This window comes from Sebastes umbrosus, chromosome 5 (assembly GCF_015220745.1).
Source record: "Sebastes umbrosus isolate fSebUmb1 chromosome 5, fSebUmb1.pri, whole genome shotgun sequence".
Classification (NCBI taxonomy): Eukaryota; Metazoa; Chordata; class Actinopteri; order Perciformes; family Sebastidae; genus Sebastes; species Sebastes umbrosus.
Genome location: NC_051273.1, coordinates 24,723,859 through 24,744,348, shown reverse-complemented (window position 1 = coordinate 24,744,348; position 20,490 = coordinate 24,723,859). Strand labels below are relative to the sequence as shown.

General features: G+C 41.0%; 1 protein-coding gene and 1 long non-coding RNA gene across 2 annotated transcripts in view; one reads left to right on the top strand and one right to left on the bottom strand.

The window, feature by feature from the left end:
* Positions 1-3,298: 3,298 nt before the first annotated feature.
* Positions 3,299-20,490, bottom strand: part of LOC119489056 (capping protein, Arp2/3 and myosin-I linker protein 3-like) — a 42,202-nt gene continuing 25,010 nt past the window's right edge. The window contains exons 30-40 of the mRNA XM_037771198.1: positions 17,711-17,777; positions 17,210-17,397; positions 16,797-16,870; positions 11,508-11,681; positions 9,353-9,557; positions 7,429-8,185; positions 7,176-7,282; positions 6,900-7,026; positions 4,205-4,276; positions 3,942-4,049; positions 3,299-3,639 (exon numbers count right to left, since the gene is read on the bottom strand). Of these exons, the coding sequence (XP_037627126.1) occupies positions 3,599-3,639; positions 3,942-4,049; positions 4,205-4,276; positions 6,900-7,026; positions 7,176-7,282; positions 7,429-8,185; positions 9,353-9,557; positions 11,508-11,681; positions 16,797-16,870; positions 17,210-17,397; positions 17,711-17,777 (1,920 nt within the window). The 3' untranslated portion in view covers positions 3,299-3,598. The remainder of the gene's footprint in view (positions 3,640-3,941; positions 4,050-4,204; positions 4,277-6,899; positions 7,027-7,175; positions 7,283-7,428; positions 8,186-9,352; positions 9,558-11,507; positions 11,682-16,796; positions 16,871-17,209; positions 17,398-17,710; positions 17,778-20,490) is intronic.
* Positions 5,602-12,831, top strand: LOC119489117. Its single transcript, XR_005207094.1, has 3 exons — positions 5,602-5,752; positions 6,891-6,968; positions 11,563-12,831. It is a non-coding gene; the product is annotated as an uncharacterized LOC119489117 (long non-coding RNA).

Sequence of the window (20,490 nt, the reverse complement as noted above, 5' to 3'; positions counted from 1 at the left end):
TCGGTTGATAGTGAATTAATTAGACATTTATTAGTAATAATTATATATTAGGCATGCATTTTGCAGTTTTACATGTACAAGGCAGTGGAGGAGGAAGTATTCACATAATTTACTACAGCAAAGGAACTAATACCTCACTGTAGAAATACTCTGTTTCATGTTGAAAGTCATTGGAAATGTTATATCAGTAAAGTTATGTAAGGAAAATGTGCTTAAAGTATTAAAAGTAGAACAATGTCCCCTGTGACTGTTACTATTATATATATATATAATATTATATACTATTATATATCATAGCATTTGATTATTATTACTCGTGCATTAATGTAAAATTAAGGATTTCATTGTTGTAGCTGGTTGAGCTGGAGCTCATTTTGAACTATTAACTAATTAAAGATTATTTTCATTATGAATTAATCTGCTTTATTTTGTCCATCAATTGATTGATTGTTTGATTTGTAAAAATAGTGAAAATAGTGAGAAATGCTGTCACAATTACCCAAAGTGACACCTTCACAATTTTGTCCAACCAAAAGTGAAAACCTCAAAATTATATATAAAAAAATACATAAAAAATGGTTAAAATAGTCAATCAGCAAATCTTCACATTAAGAAGTTGAATCCATTAAATATTTTTGTATGACAAAAATGACTTAAATGATTATCAAAAAGTTGCTTTTATAGTCAAATTCTTCTTTTGTGCAAAAAATCTTAATTTGTAAAGTAACTAAAGCTTTCAGATAAATATATATAGAGATATATCCCTTTGAGATGTAGTGCTGTAAAAGTGTAAAGTGGCAAGAAAGCAAAATAGTCAAGTGAAGTACCTCAAAATTGTACTTAAATACAGTACTGAATCATCTAATTGTCACGTTTTATAAAACAATACATTTAAAGTGATATGATTCAGATACAGTAAGAAACTGGAACCTGGTTGTGCCAACAATAGCTGTCAATAACAGCCACAGCAAGAGTCATAGTTGTTTTCCATTAGTGTTTTATTCATACAGTGAGGGTGCTCATACATAATATTTTTTTTTCTATAAAATATATTACCTTTCAGTTCCTGAAAGCAAAACTAGATATAAATCATCAAGTTTCATCTGATAAGAAGCAACTTATTTTCAAGTGTCAACCAAGGCAATCAACTGTATCAGCAGTCAGAAATGCATTGCAGATTTAAGAAATCACATTCTAATACAGACGTAATTTTTTTTTCTTTTTTTTCTGTCTAGCAAAGCCACACAATGCTCCAACACTCAGCCCACCGTCCACCGACACAAAAGACAATGATCATTTGGGTTTTTCTAAAGTAGCAAATACTAGTTAAAATACTGTAGCCACAAAAAGAGTTTTCATGTGAGAGGAAAGCAAAGACAGTCGGGGTGAAGAGGGAGGAACGTGGCATTAAAGGGATAGTTCGGGTGTTTTGAAGTGGCGTTGTATGAGGTACTTATATACTGTATAGTCAGTGTATTAACTACAGTAGATGGAGTTTGGAGAAACAGACAGAACTACCAGCACTTTTCTCTTCAAAGCCACCAGACTCCACTGAGAAAAACAGTAATTCAAATTAAAATAAATTATTAAAGGGACTGTTTGTAACTTTTTACAGGTATAAATCTACCGGGTCGGGATCCCATGCGCGCTCGCATATGCGCGCTCGCAGCTCGCATATGCGCGCTCGCGTGTGGCTGGAGTCTGCTCAGCTGCCTGCTTGCTTTCACTTACACACCGCACGCGTTCTCGCTGTCTCGCTCCACCTCTAGACGTGAACGCGTGCTCACTACACACTGCAGAAGAGTTAGTTTAGCTCTGAGAATATCTAGTGAATGTACAGTGGATGTTTGTGCAGAAATAAATGCTGCAGCTCCTCCAGACCAATAGATGATTTTCCGTGTCTTTTAAAGTGACGGGGCTCCGCAGCGAGAAACGTTATCATCTCCGACCGGGTGCCAGTGTCTCCCTGCGGGCGCGGTGGGGAGACGATAACGTTTCTCTTCCTGCTTCAGCCCCGGCACCGACCCGCTTTTCCTGCTTCAGCCCTGGAGGCTGAAGCAGGAAAAGCCAACACTAGCATCAGCAGTGATTCATGGAGAGACCTTCGTCTGGTCAGCTAACATTACTGCCAAGCAGGTGAAATATAGAGTGATATTGTGGTTTTAGATGACGTGTGTCGCCTCACTGTTGTGAGCGAAGCTCGTTCATGTCTATTTAGAGCGAGCAAGCTTGAGCCCGACGCTGACTTTCGTTGACTTAACGGCCACAGGTGTCGCTCTTAACAAGCATTTCTGAAAGTTACAAATAGCCCCTTTAAAATAAAAATAAAATGACAAACACAGTAGGGTTGTAAAGGTATGAGATTTTCACAGTACGATAACCATCTCAGAATATATCACTGTATTACACTATTATTTTTATTAGTAGTATTACTAGTATTAGTATTAGTAGTAGTAGTATCAGTTACAATGACCCTTTAAGGAATGAGAACAGAATTATAATAAACAGAATTATAAACCTGATAAAAAAAATAGCATGTAACTATAATATATTTTATAACTGAAGCATTTAGCATAGTTTACATGTTAGCAGCACTATATCATGTAATTAACTACTAAATGAAAAATAACATCAGCTGTGAGCTTTTAAAATAATGTCCTATGATTATTAGCAGTTAACATATACTGTAGGTGCACGACAACACAGTCCTGTCTATACCTTTAACTCACACACTCACTCAATTATGGCAGTTTTTTTCAATACCGTAGATAAGCAAATGTACACATTATGATAAATACCACGATATACCTTGATAACCCTAGTGTACGCTATATTTGGAATATCTTCACTGCTTTACCTTGCCGTCAGACAGCCCTTTCTGACGGGGAACTGAAGCCGTTATCTATGCTCTCTTCAAAGCCACCAGACTCCATTAACAAAAACAGTAATTTTACCTCACAGAACACAGGATCTCGATCAGTTAGTTTGTTTGTGTTATTGTGTGACTTTGGAGAATCTGAACTAACCCTTTAAAACACCAAAGTCACACAATAAATCAAACAATTTAACCGATCGAGGCAGCGCTAGACCAGCAACTCCTGCATTCTGCAAGGTAAAATTACTGTTTTTGTCAAAGGAGTCTGGTGGCTTTAAAGAGAGCATAGATAGCGGCTTCAGTTCCCCGTTGGAAATGCGAAAATATTCTAAATATAGCGTACACTTAAACTGATATTTTTAGGTATCTAAAATATATTTTTTCTGCTGCCCCCGTCCACAGCAGGACATTGCTTTGCTCCCGTGTTGGTACTCCTGTCCCTTTCTCCAAACTGCTGACCGTCATCTACTGTAGATAATACACTGGCTATGGATAAGTACCTCATACAACCACACTTCAAAAACACTCAAACTATCCCTTTAAGAAAAGTGAGTGTTTCAACAGAAGCTGATGCTTTATGACGTCTGTCAGACATTTTCCCTCTGGCTCTCCGCCCCTCCTCAAATGTTTTTTTCTTTGTTTCCTCGTTGGATGAAATGCTCCACAGTTGTCATGACAATGCTTCGGTCCGGACAGCGGCAGCGGGTGAATTTTTCCCGGGCATCACAACAGCTCGCTCTGACCAGAGGCTGAGTCGAGGCTGTCTGTAAAGTAGAACAGGACAGGAACCTGATCACTGGCTGATCACTGTGGTTGATCAATACTAGTATCTATTCAGCTGTGAGCTACAGATACATCAACAGTTCACAACATATAGAAATGCACACTAAAATATCCACTGAATTATCATTGTTTTTGCTATTTAACTAGCAATTTAATGATCACGATCTACAATAGTAACACATACTGTGGTGTTTTATTACCACTTGACTCACACCTTGTAACATCTGCTACACACACACACACACACACACACACACACAAATAAAAACAGAGAGACGAGTACCAGACAAGTCCAGGGACTTATTTCTGTTTTGGGGTAGTCTAGGTTTTTTCACGGGGGGTTTGCGATTTGGGGGCTTCTCAACGTTATTAGGGCTTTCCCTGTCAGTGCCTGAGTTCAGTGAGGACAAAAAAAACACAAATGAACAGTTAGATACAGACGCTTTACACACAGATAAACATATATACATAAATTGCCAACATAAATATACAGTTAAATAATAGGTGTACTGTATATACTGTGATGGAGACAAAGACAAATTGTACCTGCATCACAAGACATGGCTTTTCTGTTTCTCTGTGGTTTCACTGGTGCCTGAGGTCTCAATCCTTCATCACCTGAACAACAGGCATGAAAGAAAAACTAGTTTACATGTAAAGAGTAACGCAAGGGATAGATGGTGTCCAGGCAGCAACCTCCGAGTCTGAGAAGTGAAGCCAATGCTGAAGTGCCTTAAACTTGCCTTCCTTCTAACAGCCAGCAGGGGGCGACTCCTGTGATTGCAAGTCTGATTGGATAGAAGTCTATGAGAACTTGATTTATTACCTCAGTAAACATTGTAAGCATGAGTTTATGGTCTCAATCGCATGATGTTCATTTAGTAAATTATGGTCCCATTTAGAGTCAAACAGACCATAAAGCAGGGGATGCTTTAGGGCGTGACTACCTTGATTGACAGGTCGCTACCACAGCGTTGTCCGGTCTGGGAGTTGTCTGTGTTTTTCTCTTACAACTTTAACCTTTTCACGGTGAGTTTTCAGTTCATGAAAGTTAACTGTATCATTGTGGTCGCCTAAAAATGTCTTAAGCTGGGCATACACTGTACGATTTTAGCCCGTTTCTGGCCCGAATTTTGAGCCAAGCGACTCATTTTAGGGTTGGACCGAGCTTAATCTTCGTCGGTCGTCAACCAGTCGGATGAATTTCTGACACGCTGCAAAATGGACAAGCCATATTGTCCACGTCTTCCCAGCCACCTGCAAGTCCATATATGCCTTTTTAGATGGCACAGCTGATCAAGGCAGCATGTTTCTGCCTTGTCAGCATTGTGACCCCTACAGACCTCTGCTGGCAAACAAACTTTACCTGCCTCGGAGCTTTCAAACCAATCTTTATTGACAACTGTCGACAGCCAGAATGGTCCGCAGGGGCCGACGGGCCGTTTTTTTTTTTTTCTTATATTTTACACGTACAGTGTGAACACTCAGGTCGTGGCTGCAGTCGGACCGTACAGTGTGAGCACATAAATCGTGAGCTTTGGCTTTACATCGCAAATTATCTACTCGTACAGTAGGACTTGGAATTACACAACAACATGTCTAAAATCGGACAGTGTATGCCCAGCTTTATTCAGTGTTCGGTTGTACTTAGCTCCACCCGCTCGTGTCATTTCTGGTTGCAAAAAACCAAGATGGCGTCAGCCAAAATCGAGGCTCGAGGCTTTGAAACCGTATTCCACAAACCAATGGGTGACGTCACGGTGACTACGTCCACTTCTAATATACATTCTGTGATGGTGTCACAGTTTGTTCCTTTGCCCCTCCTCTTCAGCCACATCCCCACTTCCTCTTTTAGTTTTAGTTGCTGTTCCCTACCTGTCCAGCAGATGTCCTCACTTTTTCACCAGACTTCCTCATTCACCTGCTCACCTGTTCTCACTTCCCTCATCAGTCACTCCTAGCACTCACACCAGTCCACTTTCTTTTTTCTTTTCAGATCATCGTTGCTGGATGGAGTTTTGGTAGCTGTTTGCTTGTTATCTACCTGCCTGCTGTTACCTGCTGTTACCTGCCTGCCTTTTGGACTCTCTGCCTGTAAGCTCATTCATGCAATTACTCATTGAACTGCACAAATCTGCCTGTTTCGTCTGTGTTTTGGTCCTTCCCCTACTCCTTGCACTCCCCAGCGTGACAGCTGGTCTGTTAATGTATGGCACAAACCTATATTACAAATATAAAAACACTAGAACCTTATGTGAAGCAGAATTTAGTCAAAGATCTCTGGTGTGTGTACAGTCACATTCAGGTACATTACCATCACCCACAGCAGTTAGTAGGTTTAATGGTCTGAAAAGAATGGGCTGTGTCCAGCTTATGTTTCAAGCATATACATTTATATGATTTAAGGGCTATTATCTCCTCTGGTTGGACGATTATATAACACCTAAGTTGTGTTTTAGGATGGAGCTCTTCGTGGGAGTCGATTTTTATTTGTAGAGCTCGCAAGAGGAGACAAACTTCTTTGTTTGTAATGTCCTCCTACTAAAGGCTATAATTTGTTTAAAGGAATATTTTAACTGAAATACCCTTTTTCATTTTCTTGTTGAGAGTTAGATGAGAAGATCAATACCGCTTTCAAGACTACAGCAAGACTATCAGCTTAGTTAAGCATAAAGACTAAAAAACTGCTAGCCTGGCTCTGTCTGAAGGTATAAAAATCCTCTTACCAGCATGTCTAAAGCTCACTAATAAACACTGTTTGTTTAATTGGTACAAACGAGATAGCACAGTGTTATTGGATGTTATCTGCCAGACAATTTCTTGGCTCGGAACAGTGACTTTGTGGAGTCTCCGCTGGTTGCTTGGCAGGAAGTCACTGTGCCGGGCTAAGAAGTAGTCCAACACACAACCACTGTAAAGCCACAACTTTCTGTTCTCCCCGACTACTGCTGCAGCTTCATACGTAACAGACAGATACGAGAGTGGTATCGATCTTCTCGTATAACAAATGGCAAATACGTGTATTTCCTGTGACGTTTTCTACAGGTTAAGCTGTTTATTTGCACCTTGATTTTCCCAAAATAAGAGTTTGAACCAATAACAAAACGGTGAACCATTTACTGTGATGTCAAAGCTCTGGCAGGCATCATTATGGGAATGTGAACACAACTGAGCTACTTATGTTATACATGTGTTAACACCACTTTAAGTTGTTTGTTTGTTGTGTTTTCAGTGGAGTTACCTTGAGATGCGGCTCTGTCTGGTAATCCATGCACAGGCTTGTTAACAGGAGGTGGCACAGGAGGAGGAGGTAAGTTCCTCTCATTGACTGATTCTTTTGGAAATGTCACATACGAGGACGTCTTTGGCTGTTGAACATGAACAAATCACAAAGACAATTATTGCAACTGGCAAATTTGCTCTAGATTTACAATAACTATTGATGGACTTATATATGTTTTTTTTTGCACAAAACAAATGGGACAAACCGAACCCTGCATGGCTATAAATTGCACACCTTTTCTGGAATCGGAGGAGGTTGTCCTTCTGAGTCTCTTCTTCGTTCTCTCTCTTTCCTTTCCATCTTTCCAGTTTCCTTCTCTACATCTCCTTCCTCCTCTGTACCTACGAATCAAAAACAAGTCACTGTCACCTACATGCAGGTTGGTGGTGGTTTGTTTACACACCGAGGCGACAACGATTGCAGCCGAAACCTCTTCTGCAAAATGCTAAAACCTCCGTTCTAACGTGGCTGACAGACAGTGAAGTACCTGGCAGAGCGTCTGCGCTCTCGAGCCGATGTCTATGCCTCAGTTTGGACAGGTTGGGTTTGCTGCTTTGCGGCGGGGGATCGGGTTTAGATGCACAGGAAGCAGCTCGACTTCCTCCTCCTCCTCCTCCTCCGCCGCTCCTCCATGCCTCCGTGAACCCTCCGCCGGCATCGGGACACACTTGTCTGTCTCCCTGCGTGTCCTGCTGGTGCCAGTCTGTTGCTGCCGCCTCTGTGCTTTTCAGAGGATCCGTTTCCTGTTTCGGCGAAGGTGTCCTGTCCGACGGGTACGGAGGCAGCGGCCTTTGAACCAATTGAAGCACCTGCACTTGTCTCTCTGCCTTCCTGCTCCCATGTCTGCTCTCAGTCCACTGACTTTCCAGCTGTATGTCCGTCGGCCTGTTCTCTGACCACGACCTGTCTATCTGTCTGCCGCCCATCCACTGTCTTTCTATCTTTCTGTCAATCTGCCGCTGGGTGTGTCTGTCAACAGTCCACTGTCTGTCCATGTGTCTGTCTGGGTGTCTACTCTCAGTCAGGTACCTGTCCGTTGGTCTGTCGGTCGTCCTCGGCTCTCCAAAAGTCCTTTCTTGCAGCCTGCTATCAAACCGCTGTCTGTCTACATGTTTCTCAGCGTGCTGGTCGCCGGGTCTCTCTTCCACCAACGGGTGCAGCACCTCTGTTGTCCTGTGTTTGTCCTCCACCCAGTACTTGTCTGACTCTGACGGGTGTTCAAACACAGCATCCTGTTCGGATTTCTGTCAAAACACAACAAGAAGAGGCAAAAGACAAGATTGCACCCCCGAGCCAAACTTTCAGTAACAATTAATACTCGCGCTAGGTCACATAGCCACGTTTCCATTCACGTATTTTTATGCGCATTATCGCGTTAGAAAAGCTGTGTGGAAACGGCTAAATTTGATAAAACTTCATCAATTGCAAAAGAAGTTTTAAAGCTCGCTTGAGGTGTTTTTTTGCCTTTGTCGAAAAAGAGCTGATGTGCTAAATGGATTATGGAAACGCCTTTGCTGAATAAACTCTGATGGTACATGTCCACGGCCTCCGTCCTTTCCACGCTTCCCATTCATTGTCTATGTAAGCAGCCGTGCAATGCATTCTGGTAGGGTGGCAGCATGATTCGAGAGACGGGGCGTCACATTGGCCGCTCCTCATTTGCATAAAGTTGAGGTCAAGGCTACTTTATGCAACTCAGGGGCGTCCGACGCGACTCGCAGAGTCTGGAAACTCCCGAGAAACTTTTAAACTAACCATTATCGATTTAAAATAAAGACAGATTCAGCAACTACATGGCTTATTTCTTGCATAGAATGTTTTCAGAAACACATTACAAACTATTTTCGTGATATAAGATAAGAAAGTTTTCAAACAAGCCGCCATGTTGGTTGCGGTTTAAAAGCTGGTAGCAGCAGCCCCTGAGGGAAAGCGTTTGTCCAATCATGTGCAGAGTGCCTTGTGTCTCGTGGCAGCCCATCAAGCGTCCAATGCTGGGAAGCGAGGCGACCCCTCGCCATAAAAAAACGCCCCTGTGGAAACGTACCATAACGTAGCGAACATTTAACTCACTCTCTGATCAGCTGTTTCTGCTGTCGGCGTCCTCCCGGATATTCCCCTAATGCGTGAATGCTTGTCTTCCTCTCCAGACAGTATTAAACATGGCCAAGCTGATATGAAGGAACTATTAAAACTTGCCCAATTGAAACAAATTCATGAGGACCTCTCTCCATTTTTCTCTCGCAGATGGTAAAATGGCCAAGCTGACTTCATTTTGTGTCCGTTTCGCAAACTCTACTTCTTCTTCTACTCTGTTCAAACGTGCCTAATTCACATTTCCTTTTTTGCGACATATCAAAAGTTGGCTTAAAATTCACTTGACAACTGCATAGAGACACGGCTGCTGACTGTACCTCTCTGGGAGAATAAAAGGGGTGTTTGCTTCCTCCTCCTCCTCCTGGGTGAGGGATGCCCGGCACTGGTGGCGGACTCAAAACCAGAGTACCAGTTTTCCCCTGGTGATCATTCATTTTCCCATCAGCCCCTTCGCCGGGCGATCCAGCCCTGCCAGCGGACCTCGGAGGCTGAAGGAGTGTGTATACATTCTCTGTGGCCGTCCTAAAAATCGAAAGACACTGACGATGTTAGCCTGCGTGAAACATTTGCTGCTGATATTTTCCACAAATTCAAAATACAGAATAAAGACCGTAAGCTTTAAGTGTAATTAGGAAGTATCATTTTTACTGTCAGAAATCAGCCATCTTGCTATCCTAATCTGTATTTGACATGCAGCGTGTTCATCTCTAATCACTTGGCTGACTGTTGGATCCAGAATCGGAGCCACCGGCTGTCATCTACATCTGTGTACACACGCTGCTATCAGCTTGCCTGCACCAGCAGCCATTTCTCATATCAACAAAGACATGAGGGAGATTTAGAGTGATATTTGTCAGAGTATTTATGAAGTTCAGTGCTGCTGACTGTTCTTATAAGAACCAAGAAGAGATAAATGTGAAGCTGTACAGTAGAATATGGAAGGCAAATTAATGAGTCCTTTGTGTTTGTGTGTTATCTAGTGCAGCTATTTTCAGGCTATAGTAACCTAGTAGCAGCCTTGTAACTGCGTTTAAAAAATAAAACTTGTTTTTAGGGCTGTCAATCGATTAAAATATTTAATCCCATGATTATCCATAGTTAATCGCAATTACTTGAAAATTAATTTAATTTTGTATCTGTTCAAAACATACCTTTAAAGGGAGATTTGTCAAGTATTTAATACTCTTATCAACATGGGAGTGGGCAAATATGCTGCTTTATGCAAATGTATGTAAATATTTATTATTGGAAATCAATTAACACACAAAACAATGACAGATGTTGTCCAGAAACCCTCACAGGTACTGCATTTAGCATAAAAAATATGCTCAAATTTTAACAGGCAACAGCAGCTGTCAGTGTGTCAGTGTGCTGACTTGACTATGACTTGCCCCAAACTGCATGTGATTATCATAAAGTGGGCATGTCTGTAAAGGGGAGACTCGTGGGTACCCATAGAATCCATTTACTACATTCACATATCTGGAGGTTAGAGGTCAAGGGACCCCTTTGAAAACGGCCATGACAGTTTTTCCTCGCTAAAATTTTGCGTAAGTTTGAAGCATTATTTAACCTCCTGTATGACATGGTTGGTACCGATGTATTCATTAGGTTTTTGTAGTTTCATATGATAACATTATCTTCACGCTAGCTTTAAAACTGAGCCCGCTACCACCTAAAAATTGCAAGTTGCATTAAGGTGTTAAATAAATTAGTGCTGTTTATACGAATTTGCGTTGATGCGTTATCGCGTTAACTTTTGACAGCCCTAATTGTTTTTTTCCCACTAAATTCATCTCTGTTTGAGTGTGTGTGGGATCTTCTCAGGCAGATCTGAAGTATCAAACAAGATTATTATATTTTCTGTAACCAAGCAACCTAACACAGGCAAAAATTTGTGCTAGAACGCTTATATGTATGGAGATTGTTTAAATGTATTAGTGTGGTTGTTGAAGTCAAAGTCTGACACTGTAAGCTGATTTTGAGACAACTGTGCCACCCCCAACATTTTGGCAAATTGGCACCTTATAAAAGTATGCAGAATTAGCTATTATCAGAGTATTTTTGCAATGTTCCCATGGATGTACAGACAGCTATCACTGTCTTAAAAACTTAAAAACGTGACAATTCTGAGAGTTCTGAAATTAAAAGGAGTCTTTTTTTCTATTATTTCTAAGTGTATTTATGCACGTGTGTTTGTTTGGACATTGGAGATAAGGTTATCCTCAGGAAGTGGAAGTCCCCCTTAATATAAAAATATGTGTATGACGTGTCTGTGTTTGGATTTGACTGATTTATGACTTTGAAAAGAAGTATGACGCAAATCGCCTCACCCCTTCCTCCGCAAGTCTCACAGTTTGTCAATCTCTGATCTAGTGCATCTTATGGGCATTGTGTTGTGTTTTCAAGGCCATACCTTTCTAAATGGTGTGTGTGTGTGTGTGTGTGTGTTGTGTTTGTGCATACACAAACCCTGTTGGTGCTGTAGCAACAAAGTGACACCCATCTCCATAAACCTCTGCTTCAGACTCCGGCCCCGGAGTGGACAGCGTTTGGCTGCGGTTCTTACGGAAACCGAAGATGGCCAGCATGTTTCTCCTCTTCTTCCTCCTCAGCGAGTGGGCTTTGTGCAGAGAGGAGAGCTGACTGAAAGTGATGAGAGAGGTTGAATGTCACACATAAAGTCCAGTCATGGTTGTTAGGATGCCATTGAACTCTTCACAGACATCCACGCCGGCTTTTTGTTCACTATGCTTCTGGTACAGTACATTGGCCGTTTGAGCGTTGCTAGGCTACATCTCTTGCTACATAATGATTTATCTAAAGTGCACTTCTTTATAGTATAAAATGCAATCACATAAAAAGCACTGACTTAACTTGATGATCTGCAGTGTGGCAGGGAGCAACGTTATTCTGATAAGCTGTGACAGCTGTTCCTCAATTCTGCTCCACCAAAATAAAAGCTTAAACCAAACTGCTGCATTTATATAGAGTGGTTCACAACCTGTTTTCCTTGAAGCCCCCCCACTAAGAAAAGCTGAGCCCCCACTACGTCAACACCCTGACAAAAATTACACATCCTTGAACAAAATCCTCAGTTTGAATAAGGTGATTCAGCGTATTAAATCTTTTTCTTTTTATTAAATCAACTTTCTTTAATGAATAGAACTTGTCAGTTTCATCAACATAAATAAAGTGATGATGTCTTGACAGATTTGCAAAATGAATGCAGATACGTAATATGATCTTTGTAACAACTTGATTAATTTACTATAATATTGTTTTCGTCGGGGTAGGGCTGTCACAATAACAGCAATATTGCATTACCGCGCTATTGACAAGCCAACCGCAGGGGATGGCAAGCAACCGCCACAACCGCTATGTTCGCGTTTTTTGTTTTTTGAATTCTTTGCAATGGGAGTGCCACATTTCTACACTTTGCAATAAACAGCAACAGCGCGACAAGGCGCTGAGCGTCTATTCTGCGCTAACTACCGTACGTATGGCGTTTTTCGGGAACGTTGAAAAATGTTCAACATTGGGTAAAACTCTGCACTCATCACTGTCACTTTTTTACCACATAGACCAGCGGGTCCGTCCTCTCTCAGGCCTTCCCTTGTGTGCGGTGAGCGGGAAAGCAAATAGATTTTTGACGGCAGTGAAAATGTTGTTTTTGAAAGGCTAAACGGCAACAAATACGGATTGAAGCAGAATATTTCATTAGATTTTGCTGCTAAGTAGCAAAAAATATATATTTTTAAATAGTTTTATTTACAGACTTTTGTAAAACTAATCCGGTAAGTGTGTTATTATGATTTTATTATGATTTTAGTTATACACCAACAAAGCCAAACAAAGCCAAACAAAGCCAAACAAAATTCCTAGTGTATACCTCTTACACCTGGCAATAAACACCATTCTGATTCTGATTCTGATTCTGATAAGCAAATCTAATTTTGACAAATCCTGGCGCAACCCTGTGATCTTTGGCGTCCCCTTTATGCTGGGTACACTCTACACGAGAATCAAGCCGATTTTGGGTCCAATTCCTCCCGGCGATCGTCAGCAATGCCCCGATTTTTTTATGGTTCTAAAGATTATCTTTCCAGATATTCCTGTGGTGTGAGGATCGTTAAGAGTGTTTTTTACATCCCCCGATCGGCTCAGAAGTCCATCCTGGCGGTACCGATCTCAAAAAGGTGGGAAAGCACAATAGCCAATAGAGAACCAAGCTGACTGAAGAAGGAAGGACAACCAATGTCGTTGGCAGCCGTGGCTAATGCATGAGCTAATGCTAAACGTAAAGTATAAAGTAGTAGTAAGATAGAGCTCAGAGATGGAGGACCAATTTGTTGATTTGTGGCAACAACGCAAGTGTTTATTTAACGTGTCTCCATGACTTCATCCATCCATCCTTCGTGAATTTTCAGTACAAAGTAAAAACTAACATCACTTATTCTTCCTGCCCGTCGTCCGCTATGTTTGTTTACACTAAAGTCACGTTTGATTGCGAGATATTTTGTGAGATTTCTGTTTTTTTTAGTCGTGACTCTTGTTGTTTGATGAATGAATCTGTTAGTGTGTGGTGTGCTGTTTTGGCCAAATTGGTGATCTCCACACACTATAGGAACAAAACTGTTAAATTCAACATAACATGTCGTTATGTTTGGGCTCTCTCACATTTTCAACATCTGGTAGGATTTGAAAAATCTTTTAGTGTGGGCAACTTAAGGACCCCAGGTTGGGAACCACTGCATTAAAGGATCACACTAGTGGTTCTGCATGTTTTAGCACATTATTTTTAATTCTGTTTCATTTCACTGTACGACCAAACGTTCATTTCCAAAGCAGACCGATCACAAATTTAACAAAATCACGACAAACTGCTAACATCCTCCTTTGAGCTGTGTAAAAAAAAAAAAACTCACCTCTCCTTCCTGAATCTCAGATCTCTTTGATCAACACCATGCAGTCACCAAGTAACCTATCACGTCTTGTTACCCAACCCCCAAATGCTCCAAACAGCCAGCTCCCGCTCCTCTAATCATCAAAGAGTGACTATATTTATGTTGTGATTGAGCAAAGATGATGGACAGCAGATTCAATTGCCTTTGAGCAGCCTGCAGGAGGATGTGCTAAGCAAGCTGAACCTCGCCGTGAGATTACTTCAAAGACTGACAACACTCTGGTCAGAGAAACACAACCTTCATGAATTATAATAACCTGAATATAAGCCAATTAATATTAAGCCTCAGTACATAAGCTGTCAGAATCGCATTAATTGAAATGTCATTGAATTAAGACGTAATATGGAAATGGCAGAAAAGGTAGCAATCTTTTAATGTTTGGCTCAAGAGAATATCACACTTAGAAGAATTACTTCAAACCTAAATCCAGCCTGATTTAATGGATGGTATTTTAAGTGAATGAGAAACAGTAAAGACTCCTTTTATACAACTAGTTGTGTTGGTTGGCACAAACCAAGGTTATACCTTTGTTGTATTTGTTCTATTGAAACTTCACTTTTCACAGTCTCTTGCTTTTACTCTAATAGTGTAAGTCTGTTCGTATTGTGTCTTTTGTTGTGTGCCCTTCTTAGTTTGCTACCGGCTTCCTCCCTTTTGTAATACAATCACATAGGAACTATAGTATATACTGTATAATTCAAAGATTTGAATTTAGTACACTGCTGACTTTCTTCAAAGCACACAGAATGATTGATTACAGCGATTTCAACCAAAGGGGTCCATTCACTTCAGTACACTATGAAAATAGTGGGTAATATAATAACAATTATTTATAAATGGTAAATTGATAGTTAACTAAACTTAGTTAATAATTATTTTACTGTTAACAAATAATGAAATGATAATGAATATTGATGAATTATTAGTAATGCTATAATTTGTTATTTTAACAGTTTATTATTGCACACATTAGAACATTTTAATCTGTTAATGATTAATATATTTTTTGTAAACCTTTACTGTGAAACGTTGCTGTTCAGCAGCTAAACTCTGTCGGACGTCCTTGAACAAGAACAATTCTCAAAGCAGTTTCTGCTCACAGCTGCGACAATAACATAAACGTGACAAATTGCTCACTGTGATAGATTACCTCCAGTATCTCAAGCAAGTTTGAAAACTCTGTAAGTTGATTTTCAAAGCGCTGCTTGACGGCTTGAAAAGTAGGAACTCAATCTAAAAACTTAGGGGATGCTTTGGGAAACAGCAGTAATTTAACCCTCATGCATCACTAGGGACATTTTTCACTTTTTTAATCTTTAATTTTTCATTCATTTTGGCTGTGTTAATGTTTATGGCTTACACTTTAGCAAAGGTGAGTTTGTCATTTTGGAAATTCAACCTCAGCTCCACTAATGACTATAATAAACTGTGTAGCCAAGAACGTGACCGAGCTTGTGACCGGAAGGTTGTCGGTTCAATGCCCCGGATCGGCAGGATAAGTCTGGGTGGGGTTCAGTGAAAAAGCAGCGTTTGAGTCTCCCCCACTACCACCATTGAGGTGTGGAGCTGCTCAGTGGCCAGCAGAACAGACTGGGGTTGTACTGTGAAGCTCTGAAAAAGAGAGCATTGCTCTCAGAGAAACTCCCCTGAATAAATTAAGTTAAACACATTTTCTCATGTTTGCCCTATGGGGCTAATACATGCTGTTCTCCTGGTTTCCACTAGGTGCATCGCTGCTGTATTATGGAGTGTCAAAATGAGTGTTGTTGATAATTACTGACATATCAAAGACTGTGAAAAAATTCAAATTCACCCTAGAATTTTGTATTCAAGCAATAATTCAATTTTTCATAAAAAATAACAGTGGCATTATGTAAACAAACTGGCATTTAAAGGGACTATTTGTAACTTTCAGAAATGCTTGTGGCCGTTAATTCAACGAAAGTCAGCTTTGGGCTCGCGCTTGCTCACTCTAAATAGACATGAACGAGCATCGCTCAAAACAGTGAGGTGACACACGTCAGCTAAAACCACAATATCACTCTATATTTCACCTGTTTGGCAGTAATGTTAGCTGACCAGACGAAGGTGTCTCCATGAATCAATGCTGATCATAGTGTTGGCTTTTCCTGCTTCAGCGTAGGCTTCAGCAGCGGGGCTCCACAGCGAGTAACGTTATCGCCTCCAACCGCGGCCGGAGGGAACAGGGGAGACACCGGCACCCGGTCAGAGACGATGAAGTAACTCGCTGCGGAGCCCCGTCACTTCACAAGACACGGGAAACATCTGTTGGTCTGGAGGAGCTGCAGCAGTTATTTCTGCACAAACGTCCACTGTACATTCAGTAGATATTCTCAGAGCTACTAACTCTCCTGCACTGTGGAGTGAGCACGCGTTCACGTCTAGAGGTGGAGCGACACAGCAAGAACGCGTGCTGTCTGAGTGAAGGCAAACAGGCAGCGGAGCAGAGGCTCCGGCCACACGCGAGCGCGCATGTGTCCCGACCCGGTACATTTATACGCTTAAAAAGTTATAAACAGTCCCTTTAAAGGGTTAAAATTCTGAAAATGAATAAATATTTGGTAGTTATGATCAGGACTCAATTTGGTTAACTCGTTGAAAGTGGAAAATGATATCAATATATAGTATTTTTATGGCAGTTTAAGAAAGGGGTCATTTTTGTCCTCTAAGACATCAGAGCAACTTTTTTTAAAGGGATGTATGACGTTGTAGTTAAAACATGGAAATGGAGGGGATGTCCTTTAAGAAGAGATAACAGTAGAGGAACTCTTACCTGTCAGGGAGAACTCTTTTAGTGTAGAAATCTGGGAGTCCGTCATCAAGAGGGCTTATTCCTCCATTTTCATGCTGTACACACACACACAGTCTTTTTAGAGAGGTCAATTTACTTGCACTGGGTTTTGATTTGTAAATGTTCTGTATGCAATAAAACAAATGGATACACTGGCTTCAGTGAGATGAAATAATCCAATTCCAACCATCCACTTTGTATAGATTTCCTCTGACAAAGACAGGAGTCACTGCCAGCAGGCATGAACATTAGGAAATGGAAGAAGTATGCATAGATACTGTAGATGGATAGATGGATAGATGGATGGATGGATGGATGGATAGATGGATAGATGGATGGATGGATGGATGGATGGATGGATGTGTCAAAAGGTGCCGAGATCAAACCCGCCTTACAGTCTCAGCCGGGATGTGGCCTCCTTTGTGCCTCCGCGGAGGCCTCGGTCGAACCCGCGTCACATGATGAAGAGGCAGACCCTGTGTAGGCAGCTCTGACAGGCCCTCCCAGGATGCCGAGCGGGATAGCGGCGAGGAGTACGATGGCACGGAGGGGGGTGGAGAGGAGCTGGAGTCGTCACACAGACCTGATGGCAGGTGGAACGATTAATAGAGGATGTGAGGGCAGGAAAGGCAAAGTCAAGGAGACGAAAGTTACAGTACAGTGAGCCATTGCTTCCGCTTCGAAGTCGACAAATTTAAAACAATCTGAGATATACTGACTCCGACTTGGCTCAGGCCAGATTAAAACAGCCATTAACAGACTTTTCAGATGGAGAGATGGGGAAAGGGGGAACAGAAAAATCACTAATGGAGGCCTGAAAGAGACAAGATGGGGTCAGAGCTCGACAGGAAAGAGAGGAGAGAGAGGAGGATAAGAGGATATACAGCAGTACTCACTCAGCCTGGTGGAGACAGGTCGTATTCGTCTTGTTCTCGAGCTGCGCTTCTTAATGGCTATTGTGTCCTGCGAGAAAAAAGAAGAAGAAGAAAAAAACGATAGTGAGATGCTGAGGGATAGTAGAGTAAGGCACACGAGCAGGAAACATGTCAAGTAGCACAAATGATACAAGCTCTCCTTTAGGCCGATCAGTGCTTCTGTCGGTGGAGTTTTGTCAAGTCGCTTTTCAAAACAACACGTGAAGCAGAGCGCTGTACAACATGTAAAAACAGTCAGTGTAAAATAACAAACACACACTGGGACATTAAAAGGTAGAAGAATAACTGTACAAATAGTCTGTGATTAACTTGATCATGGGGTTGCAGGGAAAGCTTGATATAGAAAACGATTGTTCATGAAAGATAAAGTCAGTATGAAGGATCAAGGCAGATAGCTGGTTGAGGTTTGTAGCCATGCTTTTTAGGCATGACTGTATGGATGTCAGTCTGTTGGTCGGTCCACCGCTTTGGTCCAATATCTCAACAACTATATAACTATAACTATAACTATACTACGATTGGTGATCCTCTTTTCATCAAGCATTGTCTTTGTGAGCATATTAGCATCCTGAAATAAGCATTTACATCAAGTACAGCCACACAGAGCTGCTATCATGGCTGCAGAGTCTTAGTAGGGGTTGGAGGCATCAAATTGACCAACTCAGACTTGCTCTTGTTGTAGCTAGAGAAAGTTACTAGACATTGATTATGCACATGAATAACCTATTTATGATCTGGCTTTTGCAGGATTCTGTTGCAGGACATAGTTGTGTAGTTGTGCAAGCAGCATTAGTGTTAATGGTGTTAGACTTGGTGATGTGCGTGCAAAGTGCATGTAGCCTAGTTGATTGCCTTGGCTTGCATCCATGAAGCACTAGGTACAGTAAGGGGGACCAGGTATTTTTTCACATTGTGTATAAAGATTACTTGATTGTGCCAGGATGTACTTCCTGCTGCAGCTGAAGAATTTCAACCTGCCAAAGTCAATGATGCACTTTTACACCGCCATCATCGAGTCCATCCTCACCTCCTCCATCACCATCTGGTACGCTGCCACTGCCAAGGACAAGGGCAGACTGCAACATATCATTCGCTCTGCGGAGAAGGTGATTGGCTGCAATCTGCCATCCTTCCAGGACCTGTACGCATCCAGGACCCTGAGGCAGGCAGGAAAGATTGTGGCCGACCCCTCCCACCCCGGACAAAAACTTTTCGAGTCACTCCTCTCTGACTCGTACCGTTATATTGCGTTACATTAATGCACATCTTGGACTATCATCCCTGTAAAGCACATATTCTCTTTACTGTAAACTTTTGCACATCCCCATATCACTAATTTTGCACATCCGGCACAAAACTGTACAGCTCTCTCATTCTAAAACTGTTATATTGTACATATTTATAAAGTTATAGTATTTTTAAAGTATCTACAGTAGATTTTTATTAAAATTTTTCAATTATGTTCTTGACTTTTGCAGTACTTTGCTTGTATTTTCTATTTCCTCTTAATATGTTTATTGTAAGCACCAAACATCAAGGCAAATTCCCTCTAAGTGAAAACCTACTTTGAACGTTCTGATTGTGATTTAATGCCAGTCAGACTTACAGTGTAGGAATTATCGGCCTTCAATCAAACCAATCAGTCGAAAGCCTCTAAAGGCCAAAACACAATTGAATTGACGATGCATAATCAATCCAAGTATCGTTGAAATGTCTCCAGTGGAGGACTTTGGGCTTTTCAAATGTTGACCTTCAGTGATTCTGTCAAGAAAGTCAGTGTATCGTCTTAAATGCCAGAACCCAGAGGAAAATCCATCATTTTATCCATCCATCACTGAGGCTGTGTTTTCTGGTTAGAAGTGTATTTCTATGGTAAACAAGTGAAGGAGAGTGACCCTAGTTTAGTCGACATATTCTTTTGATGCATATAAGATTAAAGACAACGAATGTCTAATATCACGACTATACAATAGAATAAAAAAAACTCCATATACTACCTAACTGTTCATGTCAGACAGAAATGGGAGACAGAAATGGAAATATCTGAAGAAGACTGGAATAATATGTGAGAAAGTCACACTTATACTACCTCAAGGTCTTGGCAAGAGTTGGAAGAATACGATATTTTGTGACTCCAAAATTGAAATACATGCTGTACAAAGGAGACAAAAAAAATGCTGGAGGCAGTGTGATAAAAAATAAATTGCTGAAAGTTTTCATAGTTTGTGGGCTTTTTTTATATTGGCAAGAGATTGCTGAATGTTTTGATTTAATATTATACACAGGGCAAAATACTTTTCAATATCTTTAAAATACTTTTGGGAATCATTCGGAGGAAGCTGCAGGCAAAATACAAAAAAGACGACTGAACTGCAACTGAAATAAACTGTATGGAATAAATTGACCAATATCATAAGACTACGACAGTCGGTAAAATACTGTAGGGGGGACTGTATATATGTGCCGATAAGATGACACTGAAAGACCTACTCATTTAACTTGAAAATCATCATCAAAATGAAGTTTGAAAAACATCAACACGAACATTAAAGGGAACATATAGTCTGGAGGAACAATATTTGTTGGTGATTAATACAGCATTTCCACTGCATTGTGCGGCACGGCTCTACTCAACTCAACTTGCTCTTGTTTGTTTTTCCATTAGCAAAAGTTGTGGAATTTTTTTAGGTACCTCCTCGGTCGAGGTTTGAAGCGAGCTGAGCCGATACTAGAAGGAGTTA